General features: G+C 41.7%; 1 protein-coding gene across 5 annotated transcripts in view; it reads left to right on the top strand.

Annotated features, from left to right (window-relative positions):
• The window catches only part of tmem108 (transmembrane protein 108), a 40,669-nt gene that overhangs the window by 14,292 nt on the left and 8,158 nt on the right, over positions 1–18,219 (top strand). For 2 of the 5 annotated variants that reach the window (XM_035526357.1, XM_035526358.1), the window contains 2 exons: positions 4,691–4,854; positions 11,718–11,801. In XM_035526357.1, coding sequence (XP_035382250.1) covers positions 4,809–4,854; positions 11,718–11,801 — 130 coding nt within the window. In that variant the 5' untranslated portion in view covers positions 4,691–4,808. The remainder of the gene's footprint in view (positions 1–4,690; positions 4,855–11,717; positions 11,802–18,219) is intronic. The other 3 variants (XM_027004349.2, XM_027004347.2, XM_035526359.1) reach the window with 2 other exon arrangements.

Raw genomic sequence — 18,219 nt, 5'->3', positions numbered from 1 at the left:
ATAAGATACTGCCAAAATACACCTGGCTTATAGAAAATCTGCCCTTCAAGCAGTTTGTCCTGAGCCGAGGAGAAAACAATTCTGTGACCCATGTTTTTCAGTAAAATATCGTCCTTTGTTTGTGAACACCAGTTGTTTTGGACTGAGTTTTTTTGTCCCCTGAGTTCGCCTCAAGGTTAATGCTCCGTGCTCAAGGCATTAAACAATTATCATTTCACAGGGCCATTGTTTTGGCAGTTGTTTTGGGCTTTGGTACAGTGAAGGCACTACAGCTTCACCACTGTGTTTGCGTATCTTTGTCGTGCTGAAAGCAAAGATATTTTCCACAGCATTATGAGCCACTCTTAAATCCATGTTAAGCAGGCCTACAGTTTTCAAAACTGGTGATTTCTGCACACAGCTAGAACATAACAGAAGCCACCAATAAGCTGGCCTTTGGAAAAGAAGACATGCACACACAAGTTAACATACACACCCTAAATTAAACTGCAGACACAGACTTGTTAGAATAATCCCCCTCTTACCCGTTCACCTGTGCAGACGGCTGCACCCAGGCAATTTCGCCTTTAAATTACCAGCATTTAAAAACAAACAAACCTTGCATGTGCATGTGCAAATTCACACTCCTTAATGATGTTATGTTTTACCTTATTACATAGCGAGCGGTAATTACATTCTGTCAAAAGCCAGACAAAATGAACTTGCTTCACCAGTGCTCATGCCTATCAAAGAAGATTCTGGAAGCTCGGTGATGTTGATTAGAATGCTGTGTTATAAACCAAACTAAACTTGCCCCTTACACTTGGACTCCTTATATTGGTTTGTTTGATGACTCATTACATGTACTAATATGCCCACGACTCATTTTGTGGTGACTCCAGCACAAAAGCTGTTTTTTTTTTCCCTTGTTTTCTTTTTCATTCAGTGACAGTTACCATATTAAGCATTCATAAGGCCTGCTGCTCCTGGGATTTTAACCCTTTAAGTGTGTTCATGTTGTGGCTTGCTAAGAGGTAATAACATTATATAGTCATGATCAATGCCTTTGAGAACTATTAGCCTATTAATGAGGGGAAGTAAGATCTGGGGAGGGGGGCTTTGTTGTGCTTTTAATAATGTACCATTCATAACTATGGAGTATAAGTTATCCATGGGGTATAATGATTTAAAGGAAGTGTGGTGGTTTTAATAGATGACTCAGAATGAACATTGATTAAAATGAATTCACCACCAAAATGCAGAGATTTAGAAATTAGACAATGTAATACAAATATTCAATATAAAATGCATTCATATTTTATATGAATTTATATATTTATACTTCATATATCTGTAACAGAGGTGAGATCAGGTGCTTTGTGAAGTCTCCTTGTGAGGTAGTTTATTGCATGCCGGGAGAGGAAAGATGGATGCGTGTTGACAGCTCCCCTGCTGGTGTTTCAGCATTGCTGTGTCATGCTCCTGTGGCATTCGCCACCACACAGTTTCATCTCCATTTACCCAGAATGCCTTGGGACCTGCTTGCCTCCTGTGTGTCTGGAGCTGAAAGTGCACCTGCTTTGGTCATCTGACAAATCACTGGAGAAGGAGAGTTGGGTAGGCCGTCCCTGATCGATGGTTGCATGGGGACATCACCGGTCTCCTGTGGTATATGTATAGTTATATACACCTCTTCCCCATACACACACATTTATGAGTGATATAAAATAATCTCGAGTTAGTGTCAAATTCAAAGCATCAAATTTAGTACACAGGAACTTGACCCAGTCTTTGCCAAGCTCACCATTGCTGTGCTCATAAGTGCATGGAAGGTCGATGTGTCTAGAGCTCTCTGTAGAGTAGAGTCTGCTATATGTCTGTTGGTGGCAAGCTCCTCAGATTTCTCTGAGTAGTGTCAGAAAGATCGACTGGTGTCATGTCTGTGATTGATCACTGTTTACCAGGAAACCCTTCCAGACCATTTTCTCTTTACTCAGCTAAGCACAACATCCAGACTACGTATGAGGCAACTTTCCTGACTATTAAGTCTCTCCAAATCCAGGCTGTTCAGTGCAAATCCAACAGCACTGCGACACTGCAGTTTAGTGTTTTTCCACTACCTCAACACACTATTCAACTATTTAATTGTCTTATGCAGCAAGTCAATTTGTTGACCTGAATCAGCTGTGTTGGAGAAGAGAAATAGCTAAATTGCCTCACTGCAAGACTCAGTTTTGAGAACTATACTTTAAACTGTCGAGAAAGTATTATAACTTCACCAGCAAATGTAAGTAGCTTAGTTGTCATTTACTTTGACTGGAAGTATGATGAGTTCGGTAGTCTTAAAAAATCCACTCAAAGACTTAGGTGTTCCCTTTGAGGAGATGCAAAACTTTCTAACTCGCAAAAATATTTTTGTTTGATGAAAAGTTCATCATGGCATTACCAGAAGAGAGAAGAGGCCTCAGAGTGGAGTTTGCATATTATCAGACACAGATTCAGTCTTCCATCATGTAGTGCCTTCAAGAGTTACTTTCCTCCAATGCAGAACTTTTCAGTATGTGAAATGGGATGCAAAGCAATGTGATGAAAAGTGTGAGGCACCAACAGAACGAGGGCCTTGTGAGTACTGGTGGCCAAAAGGGTTTGCAGCACCCAGTAACTTCGAAGCATGAGAGTTGGAGGATCTAAGGTAGAGTTCACCCGTCTTTAACTTGGAACTTCCGCAGTGTGAAAGCAGAGTTCCTAAAGAGCCGTTTGTTCTGGGACATTAGCATCTCTTTAAAGTCAAATTGCTCAGCAGAAATTTCATCTCAGAGGAGACGCCTTAGGCTTTGCTTGTAGCTACACATTTTTAGCCCAAATTTAACTATATCTTGTAATTTAGGCCTACAACGCATAAAGTACTCTATATGTACTTATCACTTTGCTTTCTGCTCCTCACATTTTTGTCTTTGGAAAAAAAGCATATGCCAAATGTCTAAATGTAAAAGATTATTTATAAAGATGAAGGACATTTAGCACTGCAAATTATATTACTTTACAAAACTGGGGACTACATCTTAAGGAGTAATAATACACACTTGTTGTGTAAGCCTATGCAACCATAATGGATCTCATTAAATGTTACATGCTTAGGACCAGTATTTCATCCAGAATATAAAGTTTACATTTTAGACCATTCAAATATCTTTATCTTCACTGCTCACGTTTAAGTGAATTTTTTTTTGCCAATGCCAGCACGGACTGCACAAACAACTGTAGGCAATTCCGTTGTGTTGTCTTCCATTATCAAGTACCTAAAAGCTAATTGAAAACCTGCACTAGCAGGACACTATTGAATGGCCTGCATATTGGAAAAAGGTTAAAATCACAACTGCCATTCTTGGCTTGTTAGAGACCTCCATCACTGATAGCAATAATCAATATATTAGGGTAGAAGGGCCTAAGCTTTGGCATACAACTAGGACTCATCATTTAAGGCAATTATAGTCCCTTTAGCATTGCTTAAACAGAAGGATGTGGCTGAATCCAAGCCCTAAGAGGCATTTGAAAGAAATAGTGTGCACCATTGTCCTTGTCTCCTGCTGGAATTCAATGTCTCAAAACAACTGGGGAAGCTAATACAAGTCCAGAAATGGCATTTGTAGGGATCTAATGCCTCTCTAGCCATTGTGCACTATCTCTGCCCATTTTAGCTTACTCTGTCTGATTTTTCTCTTGTGTTTCAGGGTAGATCCAGTCATAAGCACCTTTGTTTTGTGTTTCACCTTAAATCCATTTGTAAATACCTTTCAAATAAGAATCTATCTATTGAGACTATCCAGGTCTGAAGACTACAGATCAATCTCAGTGGAATAATACTGGTGCAAGGAAGAGCTCTAAGAATACGCACGTGGCTTGAGCATGCTGGCCTTGATGTACATTCTCAGTTCCTTTCTGGCATTTGCTACCTCGTCCCCCCCCCCCAAGAAGTTCCAGCGGTATAAACCCACTATTTTATTATTAGTATCTCTCGGAATAGCTGTGGGTCATTTGTCTGAATTCAGAAGAATTTTAATACAAAATAGATAATGTGCAAATGAGAACAAAAGTTATTTTCCCTTGCATTGCCAGCCCTGGCGCCCTCTTGGAGAGCTTCAGCCATGCTGTTTCATCCCTCCAACACAATCCCTTTCTTATCTTCCTTTATTGTCCTTGTTTATTTTTAATGCACCTCTGGGCGGCCAGGAGCAAGTCTATTAAAAAATCCGCTCCTTGGAGATCAAAGATGATTGTGAATATGAGACCCATGGAAGTCTCTGTGTAGCTGAGAGAGAAGCCCCTTGTATCATCAAACTGAACTTGGCAGCAGTGTGTAAGGTTGGTCTGAGGGGTTGGAGTGGCGGTAACTGGATCCCCCACAGGGATGCAGCTCTGTGTTGTAGGGAGGTAAATGTGTCCCCCAGGGGATGCAGCTCTGTGTTGCAGGGAGGTAAATGTGCCCCCCAGGGGATGCAGCTCTGTGTTGCAGGGAGGTAAATGTGTCCCCCAGGGGATGCAGCTCTGTGTTTTAGGGAGGTAAATGTGTCCCCCCTGGGGATGCAGCTCTGTGTTGCAGGGAGGTAAATGTGTCCCCCCAGGGATGCAGCTCTGTGTTGCTGGAAGGTAAATGTGTCCTCCCAGGGATGCAGGTATATCAGCACAGTAACACTGACCTTTCTGTCCCCAGGTTGCCTTTAGTGCACCTTTCTTATTGTGGGCATAAAGCAGGAAGGAGCAACCACAGTCACAGATGCTGATTGGGTTAGTTAACCTATCAGTAGTTATTGAGGCTTCCCGGACCACTGATGCTGATATATTTTATACACGCAGTATTATGTGAGTCATATAAAGGTATGTTGCATGGCAGTGATTATTATGCGAGTCATATAAAGGTATGGTGCATGGCAGTGATTATTATGTGAGTCATATAAGGGTATGGTGCATGGCAGTGATTATTATGTGAGTCATATAAAGGTATGGTGCATGGCAGTGATTATTATGTGTGTCATATAAGGGTATGGTGCATGGCAGTGATTATTATGTGAGTCATATAAAGGTATGGTGCATGGCAGTGATTATTATGTGTGTCATATAAAGGTATGGTGCATGGCAGTGATTATTATGTGTGTCATATAAGGGTATGGTGCATGGCAGTGATTATTATGTGAGTCATATAAAGGTATGGTGCATGGCAGTGATTATTATGTGAGTCATATAAAGGTATGTTGCATGGCAGTGATTATTATGCGAGTCATATAAGGGTATGGTGCATGGCAGTGATTATTATGTGTGTCATATAAGGGTATGGTGCATGGCAGTGATTATTATGTGAGTCATATAAAGGTATGGTGCATGGCAGTGATTATTATGTGAGTGATATAAAGGTATGTTGCATGGCAGTGATTATTATGTGAGTCATATAAGGGTATGTTGCATGGCAGTGATTATTATGTGAGTCATATAAGGGTATGGTGCATGGCAGTGATTATTATGCGAGTCATATAAAGGTATGTTGCATGGCAGTGATTATTATGCGAGTCATATAAAGGTATGGTGCATGGCAGTGATTATTATGCGAGTCATATAAAGGTATGTTGCATGGCAGTGATTATTATGTGAGTCATATAAGGGTATGGTGCATGGCAGTGATTATTATGTGAGTCATATAAGGGTATGGTGCATGGCAGTGATTATTATGTGAGTCATATAAAGGTATGTTGCATGGCAGTGATTATTATGTGAGTCATATAAGGGTATGGTGCATGGCAGTGATTATTATGTGAGTCATATAAAGGTATGTTGCATGGCAGTGATTATTATCTGAGTCATATAAAGGTATGTTGCATGGCAGTGATTAGTTTGTGTGGGTTCTGGCACCTAACGAACTCTGCAATTTAAACTCAACCTTTCATGGCCAGTATCTACTGGTTATGATATGCCTGTCCTCTTGATGTTAAGCCTGGCAAACATATAATAAATGGGCACAACCCCTAGATTATGTCTGTGACAAGTCTCATGAAAGTGTGGCAAATTCAGACGACAACTACGCTTTATTGTTTCTCTTCGCACACACAAAAAAAATGGTTCTGAGAAGCGTAGCTGTAGGTTATATAATTATATCGCATATAGAGTACGTACAAACACAAGCCTGGCGGTCACAAAGTAAACATCACACAAGAACAAGATATTTTATTACTTCTGTAGTATTCAAAGCTTTAGGATTTTGATTATTTTTAATTATTGTAAGCCTTTTTATGATGTTTGTGTTGTGTTAATTTATGGGATGTGCTATTGGTGTCGATTGGCTGAATTGACATTTTCAGGGCTCATTCTGTGAAAAGCAGCTGTTGGAAGAATGCTGTCATGCATAACACTTTCTAATTTGTGTGCACATGTTAGCATTACAAAATTAATTGATTACGTTGCAATTTGCATTTTTGTACTTTCCAGATCAGAAGATGCTCCAGTGTTGACTCAGCTCCTTTCGTATTTGGCCTCAGTTGTTTTAAGGACGTCTGTGTCTGGGCTGGTGTTGCCATAGAATCAAGGGCAGTAAATCTGATTGATCTTGTTGAACATGCTTACCAGTATAAAGCATGACTGAAAGAAAAAAATACAACTACAGCATTTTTGGACTGAGTAGAAGTAAAGGGCTAATGCATTCAAGGGAGTGGCTGTTATTCACAGAATGGCAGGTCGGACAGATAGACAGTACATAGACCTGCACTGGCACATGAAAATAAAAGGTAGCATGCCAAACATGTCTTTCAAAGGAACTGTCACATTTCAGCATTCTAGAGACATTGTATGTGTGTGATTGGGTGTGTGCACGTGAGCATTCACAAACGGCATCCATAACAAACCAGCCATAACAGACAAATACCACCTCACACTGCCTCCATCCGTCACTCACACCTTATCCCACAAGAGAACTGTGTATGTGCATTCGTCTCCCTCTGTCTGCTCTTCCCCAAAACTATCCACATGCAGTCACTGCTCACCCAACTTCCGTGAAATTTGCTGAACTAAAATGACTGCTGTCCATCGGTCTGCTGTGCTTTGTTCCAGGCCATTGGCCTTATAGGGTGTATCTGCAAGATTCACTTATTAACATAACTGTGTTATTGTGATATTTGGTACAGTACGGCTCATCGAGGCCTTTATGTGGTAAGTTGAATCAGGCATGTTAGGGCAAGAAGAACCCAAAAATACATATTGCTCAGGGATCACAGTCCTGCAGTGTTAGTCCCGTGGCCTAATACTATATATGTGGGTATATGTGAATGTCAAAACAGGTAAGCTGGTTCACTCAGGGTATTAGCTGTATTCTTATGAATGAGTGGTGGGAGTTTTACAGTCCAGCTCATTCACATCCAGAAGCGTGGCAGAGCAGCACTGTGCCCACACACTGTATCCATCCCATGCATGCTATGGTCTCCGAACATGACAGAGAAGTATATATACAAAAAGTGGTATAGTGATATAGTTCATGATCTTGGGTGGAGGGAGACAATGGCTCCATGGGAAGGCAGTGGTGGTTCCATGTCAGCAGTCCTTCACTGCGCGGTACACACGGTGAAGGTTCCTAATCTGTCTCGCTTCAGTGGGGGTGGTTGAGCGTCACCGTCATCCTCCCGGGAGCAGTGAGAGGCGTGCTGGGGCGCTAATGCACGTTTAATGGCCTGGTGCCGAGCCTCGGTGCTGACGTGTCTGCTCAGGGGGCGTGGCCTAGGGGCTGGCAGCGCAGGTGATGAGCAGACTAGGCAGGCACTGCAACTCATTGTGCCAACGGGGCTTCTGGAAATACCAAAATGACGTAGCAGGTCACAGCACGAGTCCTGATAGCCTGAGAGGAGCCGTTCCAACAGTCAAAACTCTTGTGTAACATTGTATAAAAGAGCCAGGTGTCACTGCTTGTGTGGTAGTGCACCGGGGTCGTTATTCAAACAAGTACTGGTGATATTGTTATCCTGGTCTTTAATCTTATTTACATTATTTCATTATAAATATTATTTCTGTTATATTAGGGAGGATTGTGGATGGTGGTAAACGCTGATCCGTGTCCCCCCTCTCAAGAGGTCATTCCTGGGTTGTTACAGAGTCCGGGGAAGGTTCCGCATGCTTGATCGCACTCCTGTTACAGCCTGTTACCCGCAGGGGAACAGGAAACGCATGTAGGGGCATTTCCTACCCCTCTCCTCATCATCAGATAGGGTGTGAATCAGCAGTGGAGACCCATGTCACCAATGCAGCAAAGCAAAGTTAATCCAGTCTCATCACCCACTCTCAGAGCCGCCATTAGTATTTCTGGGGGCTTCGTGAGATGAATTAGACCTCCTAGCTAACACTGCTGAGATTTGCTTTGATCCTTTCACTGCAAGATGTTTGAGTTTTGCTATATTCCCTCATAAACGATGAAACATTTGCCCTAGTGTTAATCTATCTAAAGTTTATTTGTTTAATTTAGATATTTACTCACCGTGCCTGTCTTTCACTCATTATGTTAATTTTTACAATAGTATATTCCATGACAAATGAGAAACATATCCCCAATCACTTCTGACCACAATTATTTATTACAGACTCAGAACTGATCTTAAAATGTGCTGTTGTGATGCATCATCATGCTCTGCTGTCGTGACTATCAGCATGCAGTTACATTTTTAACCCTCAAACACTAACCAGACTGGTGTTTCTTCAGAAGCTCTACAAACTTAACCATCTTAAGCTTTTGTATCTGGTTTGTATTCCCGTGTCCCATGTTCTTATATCTCTAACATCTTGTATATATCCAACATCAATAGGCCTACTAGACCTAACTGACTTTGAACATTGGTCACTGAGCTATCTGAAGGGACTTTCCTTTCTACAATCTAATTACTTCTTAATCCCACAGAAACTTGAATTGAATTGCACTGAACTGGAAAGGTATTCTCCAGTTCAGTGTCCCGCCGCTCTTTGCCAGGCAGTAGGTGAGCTGGCAGTGAAATAGAGAGTGATAGAAAATTAAAAGCCTTGTTATCCCTGTGCCCAGACGCCCAGGGGAGCACCACTCACACCTTTATTTCATTGTGCTTTCTTGGCTGATCTTGGACCAGCTTGAACACTTGCTTTCCCAGTGTGAATGTTTAAAACTGCCACCTCAGAACCAAACAGGTATCAGTCAGACACTAGTACCTGTCAAAGCGTGCAGCACAACCCCAACTAACACACATGGGGAAAGGAAGCCCTTGTTTCTGAGGAGCCATGATCCAATTGCAACATCTCCAAAGTGTCGCGATAAAAGTCTGATTGCTCCGGTAATTCTTCTTGCAGCTGTCATCGTGAGGTGATTTGGGTATAATGTTCTGTTATCGTTGCCATGGCGACTTAAGTGGGCTCTCTGCGTGTGTCAGTTGCCATGCAGTGATTTGTTGCTGCAGAAGAGGTGGTGAAACAGTAGCGCATGCTCTTTCGGCATCGCAAAACACGAAAACTCTTTAACATTGCAGGACTAATCAAGTGTCTCTCAAAGGAAACTGGATTTGTAGTGGCCTTGAAGCTGAAGTTTGGCTGCCGGTTGGGCTGTTGGATGTATGTCCCTTGTGGTCCATTGTGATTGATTTGAAGGGGTAGTAAGAAGGGGTGGGCAAGAAATCACAGCACCAACATCAGAGTGCTGTTCCGTGCATTTTACCCTTCTACAAGACAATGATTGTTCCGCATCATGTTACATTTCTGTTCCAATGAACTGAATGGACCTCTTCCCCTTATACAGTATAGATCTAGAAGTATTAGATATTTAGCCTGAACTGCTATAGTGTATTATTCTTACTGTTTATGTGGCTTTCTTTTATTTTCACTGAATGGTCCTTTGGCCTGTACTTCTCCCAATGCTGTTTCTGTAAGGTCTTTAATGCTTCTCTGTCCTCCCTGTTCATGCTGAGTGATGTGTGTGCCTCCCCTAACCTCCTCCTGCAGGTGACCATGACTCATATAAAGACTCCCTTGTTCCCCCCACTCACATTCATGTATCATAGCGCCTACTTTCATAGCAAGTCGCCGAGGATCTCTTCTGCAGGTGATGTGTGACGACTCTGAAGTACTTCGTCATGGGCTAATGATGTTACACACACACACGCGCGCGCGTGCACACACGCACACACTAACACACACACACACACACACACACACACGCACACGTGTGTGCACGCACGAAACACTTGCTGAGTCAAAGAGGGCTAGTGTGGTCACGGCCCTGATTGTGGTGAACAATAATTGAGGCATCTGATTTCGTATCGTTGGATAAGTGCAGGAGGACACAGCATGATAACTCCCTAGTGATAATGAGAAGGTGGGACTTCAACAGGTTTCCTCCTGAAATGTATCCCCCTCTTAACCCAGGCTTGCTAGCTCAGACCTGTTCACAGGCATTTACATAAACCTGTTTTGCGGATCATTACTTTTAATATGTAGGAACTATAGAAAACCATGTTTATGTTAGATTTACTAAGTCAATTATGTCCAGATTCATGTACAATTAAATACAAATTGAGAAGAAGATGTCATGTATCATGTAAGATATCACTGAGGAAACTCAGAATCATGAATCTTGACTGTCAGAAACTGTGCTGTACTGGCTATATATAAAGTATAGCTTGCTGAATACCAAAACCAAACATTCAGACATTAGAAAAAAAGCAGAAATAGGCATCTGTGCATTTTCATTTTTTGTATCTTAATAGTGACATTTTTCCTTTCTTTGTCATGTCTTGAAAGAAGTGCGAATGAATTGAGCACTCATGCACAAGCTAGAAGCAAACAGATACTTATTTACACCTCACCATCCATGGTGTTAGCAGCATTACAACTATCATCAAAGCAACTACAACTATCATTTTTTTCAGGCATTGACATATACCTTGTATATTAAGGCTATGATAATGTATATTATCAATACCATTATGAAAAAAGAATGTGCAAGAATATTTTCTACCAGTGGTTTTCTCTCTCAGCCCCTGGGACATGATGCTATGCATATTTCTCTGTCATAACATTTCTAACCCCAGTACATGAAGAGCTTGATAATTATCTAACCCTTAGGGCATTTTTGGTAAATGCCACATTAATGTTAACAGAATGCTCCACTCTATCTCAGGTCTAAGGAACCCATGCTCTGTGCAGTGTTTTTTCTCTGACTGAGCTCTACCCATCTGCTTCCTTGCGGTCTGACACCATGCTGTCCAGCCTAAGTCTACTCTTATTGAATGTGGCATTTGAGAATCTGCTTCTGCTGTCTGTTTGGTTGTATCCGAGCAGCCGTTGAAGGGCCGTGCTTCATCCTCTCTCCCACCCAGTGGGACATAAATCCCATTTCGCATCTGCCATCCGCTCCATATTTCTCATGCAGTGGGTCCAGTCAGAGAGTTAGTCTTTGGACCCCAAGGACACAATGACAGCCTGACAGCCTGACAGTCATGTAGAGTCATGTGTAATGGTGCACATGCGCAGACGAGCACGCATGCAGGAACAAACACAACGTCTTTCTTGCAGTTGTCCTGGAATGTGCACAAAGGCTGTTGAATGTTGTAGAGGGAATTACAGAAGGATGCATTCTAAGTAGAACCTGCTTGTGTGTGTGTGTGTGTGTGTGTGTGTGTGTGTGTGTGTGTGTGTGTGTGTGTGTGTGTGTGTGTGTGTGGATGTGTGTGTATATGTTGTTGTGTTGCCCATAGAGAACCATGAGCCCTGTGGAGGAAGAGCCGGACCACATGATACCATGAAGAGAAGCCTGCAGGTCCTGCCTAACCAGCTGCTCAGTAAGTCTCTCAGTCAGACCCCAGTCAGACCCCATCTTTATTATTGCTTTGTTTCTGTTTACCCAAGCATACTGTTTATTTATTTCAATGTAAAACTGATGCATGAAATCTGTATATATATATATATATATATATATATATATATATATATATATATATATATATATATATATATATAGAGAGAGAGAGAGAGAGAGAGAGAGAGAGAGAGAGAGAGAGAGAGAGAGAGAGAGAGATAGGGAGAGAGAGAGAGATGCTGTATCATAATTGCTGCATCATGAATCATATTTAAAATATTTTGTCCTCTTTATAAGCTGCATATAGATCCTCTGAGCCTTGTTATTGTTTCTAACTCTACACGGCGTTGAGTGCCCTATGTAGTTGCATTCAAAGCCTGTGTTACATTTAGCACGTCAGACATAACAACACTGTCGGCACTCACTGTGCCAAAACATAAAGTGTAAGATGCATCAGGGACACAGGGTCACTGGAAAGCAGCGAACTGGCCTTTTTGACAAACATGCTATTCGGGAATTTCACATCATGGGGCTCACGTCCATGGTGGCCTTGTGCATGCATGAACATGGGCCTAAGCTAGCGATCGAAATCGGCTGTGCCACTCTCGGGCTGAATGAAGGAATCAGGAATGTTTTCTCATGTTTGGGTGCACTTCTCTCACACCGACTCCTTGGTTCCTCCTTGATGGAATTTTAGCACCTGGAGGGTTTCAACCTTGTTTTCATTCAGATTTGCAATCTGTGTCTCCAGCTGAGTCAAACCTTTTCAGCGGCTGTAGAAGTGCAAGGCACCTGTGCTTACAAGGTTTCTCCCTTTTAGATGCTCAGACCCATTTGGATAATTCTAGTCAGGTGTCAGGTCCCATTGGCTGCTCAGTTTGCTCTGCTAGTAATGGTTCACAGTTAGGTTATCTAACCATTTATGCTAAGATTTGGTGTGAAAATGATTGTGTGTGTGTGTGTGTGTGTGTGTGTGTGTGTGTGTGTGTTTGTATATGTGTGTGTGTGTGTGTGTGTGTGTGTGTGTGTGTGTGTGTGAGAGAGAGAGAGAGAGAGAGAGAGAGAGAGAGAGAGAGAGAGAGAGCAGCAGTTCTCATGCCTTGAAAAAAAAGAAGAAAAAACTGATATGCATTTTGCTCTGTGCCACTGGGCTCCAATTTCCATAGGTGTAAAATTATGTTCCCCAGCCCTATTTTCTCTCAGGCTTCAGTCTGTCTCTTCATCTGCTTAGACCTGAGTGGTATCTGTGCAGTTGGTTTAAGGTGAATTGGGTTTCACTGATGGTCTCATCATTCACACTGCCACCTCCTGTGTCGCTGCTGCTTTTCTTGAAGTGCAGACTGCATTGTGAGACAGCTTTAGAAATCACTTCTCAGGGACATCAAGTAACAATCAAATCTTAGTAGGAGTTCCTCTGCCAAATCCCTACAGCCATATTGTAAAAGCAAAAGTAGATTGGACCACCTCTGTGACATCATTACAATATCCAGAATAGGGTCCCATGTTCCAGAATGGAAAGACCCATTCTGGTTATGTGACAGTGTTTTCTTTATCCCTTGCAGCCCAGCAGTCTCACTATGTGACATGAACTTCCTGTTTAAAGTTTGCGCTTCCTGTGGGACCAAACTCACGGGCTCAGAATCTAGCGATGTTCTTGTGTCGCTAATTATGCCAAATTAGCATACCAGTAAACACATCAAGCATCCATAGGCTTTTTATGCCATTCTGTTAACCACACCGATCGAATACACATGCCCAAAGTTCAAAGGCACATTAGGATAAACAGCCCAAATCGCAAACAGGAAGCCATTATCGGAGCAGTGTAGTGCTTCCTTCCTTATCTATGTAACACCCTGCCCCTCCCTCAACACAGGAAGTGCCGCATCTGTCATACAATCCTCTGAATTAACTACTGTCTCTAATTTAGCTGCTCGGCTCCCCAAAAAAGAGAAAATGGAAGCTGTCTGGGTGACTCATTGTTACAATTTTGTCTGCATTTACAGCTCAGCCTAATCTCATGTGGGTTTGTTAAAGGAGCCTTTTGTTTAGCATGCATAGGAGGCAATTGTTTTGCCATTTGACAAATTTTACTAAAATACAAACTACACCGAATGGGTTGCCTTTCTTTTATAAGAGCAGGAAGGTCTACCAGAGTAGTTTATGTTTTGTTTTTTTTACCTCACCAGCAGCAACCAGGTTGTCATTCTCCGAGTGTGTAGGAGCAATGGCGCTCTCAGCCTTTCCGAGCAGAATGTCTCCCAGGCTTTCTCTGCTTTGATGTAGCTGCTTGTTAGTAGATGTCATGTTGTGTAATGTGTAACTATCACTGTAGGAAGCTACCCAGGAAGCTAAATGGCCTTAGCATGATAGAAGGTATGCTATGCATGGAGCACAAGGCAAAGGAAATCTGTACAGATCCATTCCCAGATGATCAATGCAAGTTCTCTCATGACGCGCTTTTATTAGCTACTGATGAAATGTCTATAGGGAAGAGAAAGTCCAGTTATTTTCCTGGATTTGTTAACTCATTTTATTTTAATTTTATTTATGTTATTTGCTACATTTCTATAGCACATTTTTGTTTCCAAATGCTTACACCAGGACACTCGTCAGCTCTTAGCCCTCATTAATGGTATAACCTTGATTTATTCATGTTTTAATATCCTGTTAATATTAGCATCTTTTGGATGTACTTGGCTCTGGATGAAGGCTTGATCAGTTTGGCCCTGTGTAACTGTCACGCCGAGTGGCAGCGCCGAGAGGAAATTCTGGTTGTGAACAGTGGTTCATACCAGTGCCTTTCAATGTGCCTTTCTTAAACTGCGCTGACTGTTATTCACAGTCGTGAATATTTCACATCTCAGCTGAGACGTCTGCAGCCTTTGGCCTTTTTTCTTGACTGCTACACTGTAATGCTTTGCAATGATCTTCTCTCAACAGGAGTCAAAGCTCACACGTAAAGCACCCACTAGGATTGATCTCAAGCCACCCTGGGGGAATATTCAGAAATCTATACTCTACCAAGCGAAAAGTGCACTTCCTGCTTTGATTGATTTGGTCAGTGCCCATTGGAAATGTTGGAACTGGCAGTAATGCCCTTATGTGGATGGGATGAAAGAAGTGGAGCTATTTCAGTTTCCCTGGCACTGTGCCAGAGCTGGGAGCCCACTTTCCTCTACCACCCTGAAACCTCTGGAGTGGTAATAACTCTTATTTCCTGACATTTATTTCATTTATAGCCATGAACAGTAGAGGGAGATGTTTGGTTCCTCTCTATAAGGCACTGACTAAGCACCTGATCTCACAATCTTGATTGAAATAACATGATTGGTTGAAGAAGTTAAAATGATATGATTCCTAATTATACTGTTCAATTAGTGTAGTCAGATAAAAAGAAAACAACAGTGTAGTCAGATAAAGAGAAAACAACAATGGCTTTTAGATGGAGGATATTAAGAAGAGAATAAACTGTCAAATAACAGAACGTTTGTCTTGGAGGGTAATATTTTAAGTTTAAAAAAAAATTTAAGTTTTAAAGATTTCTAAAATGAGTTTAAACCAAATTGTCATTACTCAAAATGTGTGAACTTGGTTCATCTGTTTTGACATGTGATCTGCTTTTACAATGCCATGGGTACACCTTTCAGCTATGATACAGAATCAAAAGAATAAAGAAATATAACCTATATTACGACAGCAATGGCACACCCTGGAAACCAAAGCATCATTGCAATGGACAACTGATAGCACTTCTCCACTGGTATGGCACTGGTGCTGATGACAAAATCCTGAATGGTGCCACGCTTTCCTTCTGCAAAATAACAGGTTCTTGGCCAGAAAAATGAGTGCTGTTCTTGCCCCATAATCTTACTGTTCTGGAACCAATGAACACGTGATACAAGCAGCCAAAGGGCGGGGTCTTGGCGTCACTTCATGAAATTGTTTACCTACCTTACAGCCATTTACAACTAAAAATGCAAGAAAACAGCAAATACAGCAGTAATTAATAATTAATGGTCCACGGAAGAAATGAATGCATTACTTGTGATATGGCCATGTAGTTTATGCAAAATCTTCCAACTTCTGTTTCTGGATGAAGGAACACCCATATCCACATACATAATTGCCGGCAAACCAGTGGAAACGCAGGTCTGTTCTTCAAAGGTTCACTATTTTGCAGGAATCGGCACCAGCTCCAGCACGAGCACCAGCACTTTGTTGGTGCAAGGTGGGATGAACAATTGGCTTCTGGAACTGCTTGGGGCAAAGCTGGTGTCTGTGGGGCTCTGGCTGGTAGAGAAAACAAAACCACAGTGCCATAATCCTCAAGACAGGGCTTTTGGGCTCCTCTCTGGCACTGATTACATCTCATAATGCTGCATGTGTTGACAGTGACACAATGAACCAGGACAACCTGTAGAGAACATTTTTGATCTCAGTTTGTGGCATTGACGCTAATGTTGAGAGATCGGCGAGAAGCCGAAGGACCACAATGCACTGGATGTTCCTGTCTGTGTGATTTATTAACGCCATAACCATGCATCAGTGCAGGACTTTATGAAAGTCACAGGCTGCTTATGTATTCCAAAAGGCTTTAATTTAGAATGTTTACTGCATAAATTCCCCTTGTACTATTAATCTCCTCCTGAACTAATGGATATACATTGGATCTGTTGGCAGCATAAATCAGGATCTAATTTAATAGTATAGTAATTTTACATCATCCTAAAGCCACTCTTGACCCTAAACATATATGCTTATATGAATGACATCCCAGCATGCGAATGTGCACAAGATAGTGGGGCACTGCTGAAAACCCTGCTCTGGTATTATAGTCACGTACTTAACATGGGTTGGTTTTATATCATGCACTGGGTTTATATAGCCACATGAGAAGAAAAATAAAATGACCTCTCTCACTTTCTCTCTTTCTCCCTCTGTTTTCTCTTCTCTTTATCACTCCCCCCATTTCTTTGCTCTCCATTCTATTTGGTAATGGATGTAAATTTCCACAAATTTAATCATTATGTTTGCAGGTCATGTCAAAAATAATTTCCACACAGACTAAAAGGAATAGGTATAAAATCACTGCACTGAGCTAATATATTATGTTATTTCCCAATTTTTCTTGTTATTGATCCTCTCTTTCTCTTTTTTATACATTTATCATTCTTTAGCCCTCTCTCTTTCTATCCCCCCTCTGTTGTGCTTAGGTTGGTAATGGATGTTAATACAAGCATGCCCTTCACATCCTGCTCTGGTAATTTGCTCTCACTTTACTGAGTCTTGAGTACTCTGTCTGTGTTTGAGCCAGTTAGTGTTTTACTCCAGCAGTGTAGAGGACTACTGCTGAGGTCTATGTTCACATACTTGTGCCTTCACATGCTGGGACCTAAGAGGCCTGAATACAAAAAAAAAATTAAAATTAAATCCAAAGATTAGAAAATGCGTTTTAAAGTTAAACAGGGTTATCAGCATTTCTTCCTTACCCTGATTGTTGTCTCAAGTATTTCACATGAAAGTGCTCCTAGCCTAACCACACCCCAGCATACCCTGCAGATGATTCATTAGATAAAGTTGTGATCATTTATCCCCAGAACTGCATTCTGCTGAGGAAACTTGCACTTGCAAACTGAGACCTTTTTGGCTATATGTTCCAAGAATAATTTCTGAGATTAAAATATTATTCCATGTTTTTTTTTTTCATTACCAGCTACTGTAATAGAAATGTCTGCACGACACTCATTACTCATTAGCCACATTATTAGCTGAACTTTGTAAGTGTACAGCTTATTAGCTAATTCCTACCCCATTCATCACTACTCAGTTTCTGCCTATAGCCCTACTGGGCACCAGATGTGATTTGAGTGGCACACCAGTCCCTTCACAGCATAAAACTGACCTGATTATGGCATGGCTGTGGGTGTTTTGATGTGGTATGGATTTATCATCGGCAGTAGTACATGTCATTGTGACACTGCTGGGTGGACAAGGGTCCACTATCCAAAAGTAGCATGCCAACAGTGCTCCTGGTGTCAGAAACTGACTAATGATGGAGGCATGTCTAATACAGCTTGCGAATGGCAACATGCTATAGCCTTTAACTGTCCAATTACATGGCATGCTTTTCTAGTAGAACAGCTTGTGAGTGTATATTCATACAACTGAATTGTTAGATTAGCTGTTCTGGAAGCATTGTTGCCATGGTGAAACCTAAAGCATAAACTCATCCCACTCTTTCTTTGCAGCCTTCACAGTCAGAGTTCAGGGTGAGACATGACTGAACATTAAACACACTGACCAAGCTCAGGACTGAGTAAACTCTCCCCATCTCTGCCTCCCCCTCAGTAAGGGAGTGTGAGTCAGAGGTATGTGTGAGGGTGCAGGGCTGGGTGTTTGTG

This window comes from Electrophorus electricus, chromosome 5 (genome assembly GCF_013358815.1).
Source record: "Electrophorus electricus isolate fEleEle1 chromosome 5, fEleEle1.pri, whole genome shotgun sequence".
Classification (NCBI taxonomy): Eukaryota; Metazoa; Chordata; class Actinopteri; order Gymnotiformes; family Gymnotidae; genus Electrophorus; species Electrophorus electricus.
The sequence above is the reverse complement of the archived record's forward strand: the minus strand, read 5'-3'. Positions and strand labels throughout refer to the sequence as shown.